The 13,152-nt window shown below is 46.9% G+C and overlaps 1 protein-coding gene across 1 annotated transcript in view; it reads left to right on the plus strand.

Annotated features, from left to right (window-relative positions):
• Nucleotides 1–684: 684 nt before the first annotated feature.
• CTDSP1 (CTD small phosphatase 1) overlaps nucleotides 685–13,152 on the plus strand; it is a 28,242-nt gene continuing 15,774 nt past the window's right edge. Inside the window, exon 1 of the mRNA XM_035127732.3 lies at nucleotides 685–1,672. Coding sequence (XP_034983623.1) covers nucleotides 1,606–1,672 — 67 coding nt within the window. The 5' untranslated portion in view covers nucleotides 685–1,605. The remainder of the gene's footprint in view (nucleotides 1,673–13,152) is intronic.

The raw sequence follows: 13,152 nt of genomic DNA on the forward strand, positions 1-13,152 counted from the left end.
GGGCAACAGAGGGGTCTCTCCCTCAACCCAAAAATAGAAAGACAAAAGCCCATGCAGTAGACTTTTAAGAGTTTTTGCTGCGATGTGAGGAAAAAGTGTCACTCTGTTAAAGTCAGCAAGCTGGAGAGAGGGCCAGAGCCACGTTCTGGAGCCTGCTTGAATTCTATTTGAATCCAAGGCTGCTGTGGCTATTGGGAGAAGCAAGAACCTCTAGGGGTGTCAATGCTGTGAGCCCCTCCATCGTAGGCTCAGGTTGTATATACTGCATGTATGTATAAATAAACCACATGTCATAAAAACATCACGGTCTTTATATGTACCTCATTTCCCAAGGAAACACAGCCCCTAGGTGAGTGCCTGGACCCCTGGAATCTCACACTGCTCAGACATTGGGGTGATGAGTAACAATATCTAGGTACCTGTTTCAGGTATTAAGTGATGTAAGCACCTGTTATGAAAGCTCCTGCTATGACAAACCTCTTTGAGATTTTAAGGGTCAGACTGAAGTGAAGTTTGTCCTGGACTGTACACTTCAGGTTCCTGGTGGTTGGTTTCAAGCTTCCCTCCCCAGGGAGGATTTTGAGGCTCCTTCTCTGGTTCCAGGAATTCCAATTTGATAATCTGATAACATTGCCTGGTAGAGGGTCACACCCAAATATCAGGGTTCCCACAGACTAGCATGACTATTCTGCCTCCCCCCCCCCAGATACGCAGGGTCCTGCATGGGTCTCATATTATCTGAGCAGGAGTGAGCAAAGGAGAAAAGGCTGCATCACTTCACAATTGCATCCCTCTCTGGTGCGTTTAGTCCAGAGCGACCCTGCTCTACACGGGGCAAGGGTCATTTTCATCTGGATCGATGGTTTCCATCCAGTATCTCTTTCATTAAAACGACCCCCTCTCAACAGGGAGGCGGCGGGTCTCTTTACAGAGGCGCAGAGGTGGCGGCGTCACAGCGACGAGCATGGGCAGGGAAAGATCCTTGGAGAAATCAGCAGTTTTTACTACGACGACTAATCCCGTTGGCGGGGCCCGCGAGCGTCGCCTTGCAGAATGGGAACAGACGGAACACTAGGATGAAAGCGGCTTTGTGGTCCGATCCGGGTCGATCTCAAACTCGGATCAAACGGATCTCTCCCACCTCCCCAGAACCAGAGGGGGACAAAATCCCTCCCCTCCCCTCGGATGGTGGCCAAGAGGGGTCGCTCCGGAGGCCGCCGCCGCTGGCTATCCCAGGCGGCCCGCAGCCATTGCCCTTTTAAGGGGTAGCTTGAAACCGCGCCTGGGCTCCATGTTTGTATCAGAAAATCGTGAAGAGGGAACTCCATGTTGTAACAAAGTTTCCTCCGCCGCTGCCTTTTTCTTTTCCCCCCTTTTTTGTTTTGTTTTTCCCCTTTCCCCATCTCCCCCCGCCCCTCCCCCACCCTTTTATTTCCCCCCTTCCGTTTTCATTTCCTTTTCTTTTTAAAAAAACCTCCCCGCCACCAAAAAAAAAACCACCCCACCACCCCAACAACAATCTGTTAACTCCTGGAAAATTCCTCAAAGCGGCGGAGACACAATTGGAAGGAGGGAAGAGAGAGAGCGCTCTGTCCTTCTGGTCTAATGGACAGCGGGTCCATTATCACCCAGGTTAGCAAGGAAGAGGTGAACACGCCTCTGCAGGAGAAAGGTAAAGAGACCCGCGCGAACTGCCCTCCCCGAGGGGTAGAGGTCAAAGACGGGGCCGGGGGGGCATCTTCTCGGTGCCCACCTTCAGATCGCCAAGAAACGATCGGAGCCACTTGTTCCCATAACGCGCCACCTTTTTCAGCTTGACAGATCGGTGACAAGGTGACAAGGGAGCGTAGGATCGCCCTGCGCGCGTCTACAAGCGGGTGTAGCGGGGTGTTGAGGGAGCCTGCGTGCCCTTCTCGGACGCGCAAAATCAATCCACGCCGGGCTCAGGTTCCGGTGGCAGGAAAAAAACAGTGGCCAAGCCGCTTTTCTGGCGACGCGCGCTGCCTCCGGCTGCCCACCTCACCCCGCCGTCCCCCCATTCTCTTGCGCGGATATATCGATCCACAGTGCAACGCCCTGGTGCGTGGTCGGCCCAAGAAGCAGGAAATCTATCCGATTTGTTGCGTCCGGTCCACCTCTGAGCCCTGGACACGGAGGCACCGAGGTAGCGAGCGCGGCGCGTTGCACACGTGTATGTGTTGTCTGTGTGTATTGGTTCTCGAAATAACCGCCTCGCCCCATGGGGTTGGAGGGTGCCCTGAAATGCTGGCTTGGCGCAGTAGCTCCTTCGAGTTCCTTAAGGGCTTTGGGGGGTGAGGAGAAAAACTGGGTGGTTTGTTTTCTTTGGCGGGGTCCTACTTCCATTCCCTTCTATATTCTGGATCCCCATAGCTTTCCTGCCCCTACCCCGATTTCCTCACTGTGTGTGGCATTATTGAGCGAAGAGGAAGCTGTGCTTCGGCAACAGGCTTCATTAAGGAGGCATATAAGGAATCCCTTTTTATTTTTGCCCCCCCCCCACAAAACCCCCACACCCCATATCCTGAATGCATCTCCCTCCATCTTTCCCTTTGCGTGTTATGGGCAGTTGTTGTTGTTGTTGCTTTAGAGGATTTTAAAGCGAAAGTGCGTTTTTCACCGGTGAGGTTTTCTGGTTCGGCTGTTTGCTGCTATGGGAGATTTTGAGCAGGGGAAAGCCCCCTATGAGCAGGTGTGGGGCGGGCTGCACCCAGACTTGTTCCAGGTGTTAGTAAACACACGTCTGTAGGAGGAGTCTTGTTTGATGGTGCCAGAGATGTTAGATAGGGAGCTGTTCCCAATTCAACATTATTTCAGGATTGAGACTCAGGGTGGCTCTCTCTGACTTCCTGGGGATCCAGAGATTTCGCCTGACTTACTAGCAAGAGCAGCATTTTCTTGACCCTGGGTGTTAGCTTACACCTCCCTTTTTTCCATTCTAGGTGAGGCACAGGTGGGCTCACTAGATAGGCGATTATGAAGGAGTTGCTCTGATAGGGCTGAGGAAAGATGTCATTCCTAGCACCCTCTCTCGGTGCTGGTGAGTTGTAAACATTGCTGGTGGAAGGTGGGGGGAATGGAATAGCCCAAGATGGTGTGTGTGTGTGTGTGTGGTGTGGTGTTTTGCTAGCTGCTTTTAGCTTTTCTCCCACTGCTTCCTGGTGATCTCGGCTCTGTCAGAAAGGAAGCTGGCTGGCAAGGTTAAGAAATCCTGAGGCCTTTTCACTGAGAAATTGGGGCATTTCTTGGGTCAGATGTGTTGGTGGCAGGTGAGAAAGGGGATGCTGCTCCCCCATGCTCATGTGCCCACTTGGACCATTTGCTTTCGGCCATCTTTAAAAGCACAACAACAACAACGCCTTCTGGCTGAAGGCTGGTGGGGTGAGTTGGGCAGAGCCAATGCCATTTAGTAGAGAGAGATGGGCCAGTGAACCGACCTTGGTGCAAGACAACATTTGTTCTGAATGGGGGAGGCGCAGGCATTTCTCTTGGGCTACTAAGATATCTGACAATAAATGGCTGGTGGTGTGTGTATGGTTTGATGGGTGAGAGGTTGGGCATGAGCAGGCCTGTGTGACAGGGTTCTGGGGTGCTATCAGCCATCCTTTTCACTGGTGATATTTTGCAAACGCTCTGTCTGAAGCAAGAAGGTAGAGCCTAAAGCTAGAGGTTTATGCACAATGGAACAGAAAAATGCATCCTGGCAGACACTTATTTGTGGGACAGTTTATGGTAATTGCAGGTTGGGAGACTGCTGTGGTGCTCAGCTCTTGTTTGCAGGTTTCCTGTAGGTATCTGGCTGGCCACTGGGAGAAGATGAGATGGGCTTTTGGCCTGATCCACCTGGGCTCTTCTTGTGTTAAATGTTCTGAGCAGGCAACCAAAATGGGGGCTTTATCTTGCCACTATATGTGGCTGGTCAGTTGTGTTTAGTTTGAGCCACACTACAATCTGTGGGGTACTGTCCTAGCACTGTAGCTGCCGTATACTGAGTTAAACCATTTGGCTCAATGATGTGTTTACAAGGATGGTCAACGTGGTCCCCTCTGAATATTGGTGGATCCTTAAACTTTCATCAGCACCAGCCTACATGGCCATTAGTCAGGGCTGATGGGAGGTGTAGTCCAAAAACATATGGAGGGCTTCCTGTTGGCTACCCTAGGTCTACACTGTCTAGCAACAGTCCCAGAATTTCAGAAAGAGATTTTCTCCAGCCTTTTTTTTTTTGAGAGAGAGAGAGAGAGAGGTCAAGGGTTGAATCTGAAATATCTCTGATGCAAAACATGCCCTCTGCCCTTGAGCTGTTCTTCTTCCCTAAAAGATTGCCCATGAACCTGATGTGGAACAAAACAAAGAGAGGGAAGGGGCTGTAGCTCAGTGGTAGAGCATCTGCTTTGAACACAGAAGGTTGCAGGTTCAATCCCCAGCATCTCCACGTAGGGCTAGGAATCCCCACAATGCTTTGAGAGCCACTGCCAGTCAGTGTAGACGATGCTGAGCTAGATGGGCCAATGGTCTATCTCAGTATAGGGCAACTTCCTAGATTCATTTCCTGGCATAGAATCAGAGAACCATAGAATTGTAAGGTTGGGACACCGAGGGTCATCTAGTCCAGTTCTGAATCTCAGCTAAAGCATCCTTGACAAAGGGCCACTCAGCCTCTGCTTAAAAGCCTCCAATGAAGGAGAGTCCACCACTTTCTGAGGGAGTCCATTGCACTGTCAAACATTTCTTATTGTCAGAAATTTCATCCTGATGTTTAGCTGGAATCTCCTTTCTTGAAACCTGAAGCCATTGGTTCGGGTTCTACCCTCCAGAGCAGGAGAAAACAAGTTTGCTCCATCTTCCTAGTGAAAGACTTTTAGATATTTGAAGATGGCTATCATATATCCTCTCAGTTTCTTCTTATCCAGGCTAAACATACCCAGCTCCCTCAATTGTTCCTCATAAGGCTTACTTTCCAGACCCTTGATCATCTTGGTCACCCTCCTCTGCACATGTTCCAGCTTGTCAATATATCCTTCCTAAATCGTGGTGTCTAGAACTGGACACAGTATTCCAGGTGTGGTTTGATCAAGGCAGAATGGAGTGGTACTATTACTTCCCTTGATCTGGATGCTATACTTCTGTACTTCTGTTGATGCCCTGGAATTGCATTAACTTTCTTTGCTGCTGCATCACACTGTTGACTCCTGTTAAGCTTGTGGTCTACTAAGACCACCTTTTCACATGTACTACTGGCAAGCCAAGTGTCCCCCATCTTATATTTGTGCAGCTGGTTTTTCCTGCCCAAGTGTAGAAGCTTACATTTGTTCTTACTGAAATTCATTTTTAATTAGTTTTGGCCTAGTTCTCCAATCTGTTAAGATCATACTGAATCCTGATTCTGTCTTTTGCGACATTAGCTAACCCCTGTTTGGTGTCGTCTGCAAATTTGATGAGCATCCCCTCAATTCCTTCATCCAAGTCATTTATAAAGACGTTGAACAACAACCGGCTCAGGACAAAACCCTGCGGCATCCCACTTGTCACTTTTTCCAGGAAGGCGAGGAACCATTAGTGAGCAGTATTTGGGTTCGGTCAGTCAACCAGCTAAAAATCCACCTAACAGTTACCTCACCCAGCCCACATTTTACCAGCTTCTCCAGTTAAAAGAGTAGCGGGGAGCAGGTGGTTCCTGAGGCCCTGGAGAGCTGTTCCCAGTTAAAGTACGCAATACTGGTCCTGTATGAAGCAGTGTCCTGCAGCGTCAGGTCTAGGCACAGGATCTTCAGGAAAGGACTCAAAGGATGGTTCTGCTTCCAGAGCAGACACTGCCCAGATAGCCCAAACGTTCTTTATTTAAAAGCTTCACCCTATTTTAGAGGATTGGCTGTAATTCTAAATGTCACAGGAACACAGAATATAGCAGACTTCTCTTATTGCCCACATACAGTCCCCTTGTTCTTGAATCTGGACCTGCCAGTGCGATTCTGGTTTCCAAAAGTGCCATGCGAAGTCTGTAGTAATGAGATCAGAGGAGACGCCCAAGAGGCCACACTGTCCATGCAAGCAGAGCTGGCTGCGTTTTGTGAGTGGAACAGTAGCTGACCAAAGAGACTCTTTTTGAAGGGTGCCCCAGTCTTAAGGCGCCTGTTCCAAAGGGGGTGTGTGTGTGTGTGTGTGTGTGTTTTAAAAAGTACTTTATGAATGTTAATGGGGAAGTGCCCATGTTTGTAACTCCCACTCAATTCCTGTTCTGTTTTCTCTTGCTTGACCAGAAAGTTGTTTAATGCCCAGTTCTGTCTCCCACCTTCTCTAAATGGTGATTAATCATTCAATACAGCTCTTTTACCTGCTTTTCTGTAGGTTCTCCTTCTGTGTCTCACCGCTCAGCCAACTTTCAGGCCTCTGGATAGCCTTTTGTAGCCTCTCTTCCCACCCCACACAAATCGAGCTCTCCAAATATATTATGATGACTTATGAGTTGTGGCAGAATTCTGTGCTGTTGCACTGCAGGCTGAGCTGCAAGTCGGGAAGTCCCTAGTTTGAGTCTGACCTCTGCCACAAAGTCACTAGACAGGCTTTGGAAAAGGCCTCTCAGCCCCTCAGGATCTCTCCCTACCTGCAACAGTGAATAGCATAATACGGAATTAACCTTGCAGGGGTGCTGAAAGGGTTACAACTGAGCGAAGTACGTTGAAAGCGCTATGTTAAATATTATTTTAATAAATTATCAGATGGGGTGGAGGAAGCTGTTATTAACCTTCCACCATGATATGCTAGTTTATCACATTTTAAATGTGAAAGGGCATTAAGCTACAAGCTCCTCATCTACATTCTGAAGCAAGTGCCCCAGAGTCCCACCACCTCAGTCTGCAGCTTCATTCTACGCAAAGTGTGTGAGAATAATAATAACCTATGAGCTGACCTGAGACCTGCGAGTATAGGGTGGGACATAAATTCAACAAACAACAACAACAACTACCTTCCTGCTAATGTCTAGGCAAGTTGATGTTGGAACCCTTAATTGATTGAATTAACCTCCCTGCCTCAGCCCAACCTGCAGGAGATGATTATCTGCAAAGTGGCAAATTTCATTGAGAGTGTGCCATTTTCCCAGCCCCAAAGTCCAATATGGAAAAAATAGAAATGTTGTCGGGAGATGCATGATAATCCAGCGGTTGGCATACTATGTATGGGCAATTCCCATCTCGGTACATGGCAGATATTTGGGACTATGGCCCCATCAGTCCCAATCAGTATGTCCATGTTGAGCCCGAGGCTGATGGGGGTGGTATGCCAAAACATCTAGAGGGCATCAGGTTGAGGAGGGCTGGCTAAGACAGAGAGTTCAGCATTCTTCTAGGTCTGTTTAGGCCCAAGTTGAAGAACCCGAGGTCCAGCTCCAAGGCCCTTCTGGTGAAGTTACAGGGAATCGGGCAGAGGGCCTTTTTGGTAGTTCTGTGTGCCCTGTGGCACACCCTCCCGTCAGATGTCAGAGATAAACAATTATATGACTTTTTGCAGACACCGGAAGGCAGCTCTGTTTCAGGAAGCTTTTAATGTTTGATATTTTGATGTGTTCTTTGATATCCTGTTGGAAGTTGTCCAAAGTGGCTGGGGTACAATATTATTATTATTATTATTATTATTATTATTATTATTATTATTATCATCATCATCATCATCATTCTCATTACCTATGAACCTATGGATATTATCAGACTACAGCTCACACAGTCACTCACCATTGGTTGTGTTGGACAAGGAGATGGCAGCTGAAGTGTCAGTGTCAGAAAAGTACTTGGTTAGGCAAGGCTGCTGTATTTCAAAGCCCAAAGTATAACTTTCACTTTTGTTTACCAGAGCATTGAATGTTTCTGTTTCCATTAAAATGAAAGAATGTGTTCTTTCTTTCTTTCTTTCTTTCTTTCTTTCTTTCTTTCTTTCTTTCTTTCTTTCTTTCTGTCTTTCTTTCCCTCCCTCCCTCCCCCCTCTCTCTTTCTGTGTGTGTGTGTCTCTCCTTCAAAAATTTACCAAATAGCACAAGCACAATTTTATGTGCTGTTTACTAAATAGTAGTAAGTGCCTCTCACATTCTCAAAGTAGTACATTTTGTATTTCATAATTCAGTTCATTAGTACGGCAAATATTTCCCTTTCCCCACAATATGCCACCCCCACCTGCCACCACTGTCATGCCTTCCAAATCCTCAGACACTTTGTATCTCTGATTGGGATGGTCAGGGCTTTGTGCTGGGCTTGGACTCTTGTCGGGTAACTCCTATCCCCTTGATCATGGTAATTTGGTCTCCTCCTCCTTTCTCAAGCCAACCAGGTCAAGTGATGGGCTGCGGAAGGACGTGTGTCCTTGAACGGACCTTTTCAAGGGTCATGCATGTTTGTGTGAGGCAGAAGAGCTGTCAAAAGACAGTTGCTTCTCTCTATATCTTAAGCTGCCTTTGCCAACCTCATTCCGGGGCTGGCCAGGGGTGATTGGAATTGTAGTCCAAAACATCTGGAAGGAACTGGGCTGGCAAAGGATTAAATGATCTTCCAGACTTGTTTACATCCAGCCACACTCTGATTATTGCATTCCAGGGGAAATGATATTTGCATCTCCTTCTATGGGGATTTGTATTAAGAATCTGGATCAGTGCCTTTGAGGCACAGTATAATTGTAGGGGCTATTACCTAAGGCCAAGGAATTGAACTGGATAACACCCAAGATTACTACCAATTTTGTAGATACGTAGTGATGAACAGCTAATAGATGCAATGGTCCATGTGGGTATCTGCAAAGCAACCAAACGGACAGAGCTCCATGCGATAAACCTTTTTGTAAACCTCCACACAGATTGCATGGGTTTAAAACTTGGAGGTCTGCCACACAAGGGGTTGCTTTTACAAATTATTTTCATCCTTCACTTCTTTTTTAAAAAATATATTCCACTTTTTCTCCAAGCTCAAAGTGACACACATGGTTTTCCTACTCCCCATTTCATCCTCACAACAAGCCGGTGACGTCAGATAGTCTGAGTGATAGGGATTGGCCCAAGGTCAATTAGAACCCTGGTCTGCCAGGTCCTAATCCAGTATTCTAACCAGTACCACTGGGTTTTGGTTTATGTACAGCTTATGACATGCTACTTCACTCACATGAATTGCATCGTATATAAGTGGAACCTTTGTTCCTTAGGGCAAATTTGCAGACCACCTGGGCACATGGTGGACTGTTGGGAGTGGCTCTGCTCATTGGCACACAGTGCTCAGCAGGACACCCTGCACAGTTTTTTGTTTGTGTCCCCAGCACTGTGAGATGGGAATTGAATATGAGACTCGTCCTCAAATTCATAGCTCAGCATTGTCTACACTGACAGGCAGTGGGTCTCCAGGATTTCAGACAATAATTTTTTAACATTTGAGGTGGCTAAAGGCAAATTGCTATTATACTGAAGATGGGAATGATAATATTGGCCTGCCTTACAGGGCTGTTTGTGAAAATTACTTAGAAGGTTTGTTTGAAACCCTTTGAAAACTTGAAGTATGCTATTAAAATATTTAGTACCACTATTATTAGACATAAAGCAGAGCAGCAGGAATCTTGTGAGACATCAACAAACTCCACATTCCTGTGAGTCTTTCAGCACTCTTTAATCTCATCCCTCAGTGATTCAGCCTTTTGGTTTCTCAAAATGTCACAAATGTGTAGTATGACAAACTCAAGATTTTGTTCACCCCCAAGCCCAAGGACTTGACTGTCACCCAGAATATTGAGAGAGTGAGACTCTTTTATTTTCCCAATTTAATAAAGCAGCAAAGGAGAGAGACCCAATATACATCCATTAAACAACACTGGCACTCTCTCTCTCTCTCTCTCTCTCTCTCTCTCTCTCTCTCTCTCTCTCACACACACACACACACACACACTGCTTCTCTACCTTGCTAAGAATTCTGACTGTGGAGCATGAATTCTCAGTGTTCCTTGATGGGATGCTTGCTGCAGCGGAGTGGTCAGAGGCCTAGTGAGCTGGATCCATTTGCTTATTGATTTATTTATAAGATTTCTTATCCTGCCCTTCTGCATAAGGTGGTACGTTACAACAATTGAACGTACAATTATTTTTTAAAAACACAATTCAATGATAAAACACAGCTTGTTGGGTCAGAAACTGGGCTTGCCTGCTTTTATGTCTGAAGTGTAAATGATAAAGATTTTGTTTTCTTTTGAGTGCACAGGCCTTGTCTTCTAAGGCAGTGTTTCTCAACCAGTGTGCCTCCAGATGTTTTGGGACTACAACTCCCATCATCCCTAGCTAGCAAGACCAGTGGTCAGGAATGATGGGAGTTGTAGTCCCAAAACATCTGGAGGCACACTGGTTGAGAAACACTGTTCTAAGGAATCATTATGGTCACCTGCTTTGCGTTCTGCTCTTAATGAGATATTGGTTTAGATTTGCATATTGCGCTATGGGGACATAATTTGGCATAGTTCTCTGTGGTGGTGCCACCTTTTCTTTTGATTTCTTCCCCCCAGAAATAAATTTGTGACATCTGCTGAAAAGAGTGGCCATGAGCCGGATGTGGAACAACAAAAACAAAATGAAGAGGGGAAAGGGGCTGTAGCTCAGGAATAGAGCACCAGGTTTGCATTCAGAAGGTCCCCGTTTCAATCAGTGTAGACAATGCTACTCTAGATGGACCAGTGATCTCACTCGGTATGAAGCAGCTTCCTATGTATCATTTTGTTATCCAGCCTGGGGAAACTCGATGTATAATATCCACACCACCCTCTTACAATAGCAGTAGTCTGGTTTGTATTGGGAAATCAGAAGTGATTTCTCCCTGGTGATTTTTTTTTGTAAGGATCAAATGTTACAGCAGATTCTGAGTTGGGATGTTGTTTCTCAACCAGGATGGCAGGCAGTGAGGAGGTGGTGGAGCTGTGCTTTTGCGTGTGTGTGTGTGTGTGTGTGTGAGAGAGAGAGAGAGAGAGAGAGAGAGAGAGAGAGAGAGAGAGAGAGAGAGAGAGAGAGAGAGACTATTTCACAAGTGTCTGGCCAGTGACTGACACATTGCCTTGCATTTATGCTTCAGCAGCTGCTCAGTATTCATGCTTTGAAGCCCCAGCAAATATTCCGGTGTTGTTTTGTATTCATGTTACACGTCCCAGGTCTCTCTTTTCCCTTTCTTTTTTAAAAGGCTGTATAGGTGGTTAGCTGAAACTGCTTTACTCGGCCTTCTGGTTTAAATGCAGAAATGTTTTTTTTTATTTAAAAAATTCCCCAGCAGCAGGGGCTGAAAAGGTTGTGCTGTTTCCTTCCGGTTGCCCTTGACAGTAAAAAGAACAACAACCGTGTTGTTGCAAAAATGAGGACCAAACAGGAAGAGGGATAGCCCTCCCCCTTGCTGCATATTTACAATGTATATCTGCCAACCAAAGAACATGGTGTACCTAATAAAATATGCCAAATGCAGTGATGGTGATTAAGTATACAAGACAAACAGTTCTCGAGATTGCAAATACGCTGGCATAGGAACAATGTGTCACCTCTGGATCAACATGTCCAATATTGCCATTCTGCCTTCTGACATCTCACTGCTTGTCCTGAAACACCACTTGTATAACCTGCCAACTACAAGTGGGCATTAATGCATAAGTCACTAGGATAGCCTGATGCTGTTCTTCCCCTAATTCGGTACTTTCCCCCCCCCCCCAGTTAACGACACTTGCTGCAACTGAACCTAAAGCCAAACCTCATGCATATGTGCCCCCGCTGCTTTATGGGGATTAGGTGGCAGGCTGCTACTTTGCACACAGATTTGCTGCTGTTCAGAGATGCCAACTTGTGCCAAAGACTGAGGGGCCCAGATCATGCGCACAACATCATGCACGCAATGGGCAACCAGAGGGCGGGGCTGAATGCAGTAGCCGGCAGCTCCTCCTCTCTCACACTTGGCAGCCAGACCTTGAAGCCACGCTTGGCACCACACTCAGCCTCCTCTGTCTCCCGACAGTTGGGAACATTGGGGCATCTACCCCCCCAAAAAAAAATATTATTGGAGAGGCTAAAAGAGCTCAACTCCCTGGAGTTTGTGCCCCTGCTGCTTTTACATTCATTTTGGCCCTCACTGTGGTAGTAAACCTGCAACTGAACTGTGCTCCATTAGCCTGCACATGGGAGCTAACATAACTTGAAAACAAGCAAGCAAGCAAGCAAATAAAGAAAGCAAGCATTGTGCATAGAAAGCTAGCTTGTCTGAGAGAAGTGTAAGCTAGAATTCACCTTGACATTTAGTTGTCTTTCTGGGCATTCCCCCCCCCCACACACACAAAGAGGAACACTCAGTCTTGTGAGCCTCCACCTACAGCCTGAAGTGGTACATCTCTGCACCCCAGCTTTGCCACCTCAGTGGGAGCTCTGAAATGCAGAGAAGCAATACCCCTTTCCTCCTTCACACATGGAAGATAATGTATATGAGCAAAACCAGTAAGAGATAAAATTGCAAGGCGTGTGTTACCTCTGGCTAGTCCTTCCCTCCATTTTTGTTTGTGTGCATCAGTTTACGACCTTACTCGTTAAAAGAGCTCCACACCCCATCTTACTTGCAGCGACATAGGGCCGATGGCAACTCTCGATATCCGAAGCCGTGTCTTCTCTGATCTTGCAGTATTTGAAAGGTTGTCCCCCTCTTTGCCTACACTTCACCCGCTTGCACCCATCTTCAACCTCTCCCTCGTGGCTACTGACTAATCTTTGGGGAACACCTGCTTTTGTTCTTCACATGGTGTTGAGGCAGTAAAGTTGAGAAGTAAAGGCAGAGGAACCTACCTTGACGCAGGGTTGCATGAGCCTTCATTGCGGCTTCCATATAGCTGGCTAAGTAGCTGGTTCAGATGCCAGTGCTGCCCTTGTCCATCCAGCTCAGATTTCTTCCCCATTGATGACCATAAGAAGACCCCTCCTGGATCAGGCCAACAGCCCATCTAATCCAGCATCCTGTTCCCACAGTGGCCAACCAGATGCCTACGGAAAGCAGGACACCTCTCCCTGCTTGTGATTCCCAGCAACTGGTATTTGGAGGGCAATACTGCCTCTTGTCAGTAAAGGTAGAACATAGCTATTGGGACTAGCAGCCCACAGTTCTCCAG

Source organism: Zootoca vivipara, chromosome 1, assembly GCF_965207765.1.
Source record: "Zootoca vivipara chromosome 1, rZooViv2.hap1.1, whole genome shotgun sequence".
Classification (NCBI taxonomy): domain Eukaryota; kingdom Metazoa; phylum Chordata; class Lepidosauria; order Squamata; family Lacertidae; genus Zootoca; species Zootoca vivipara.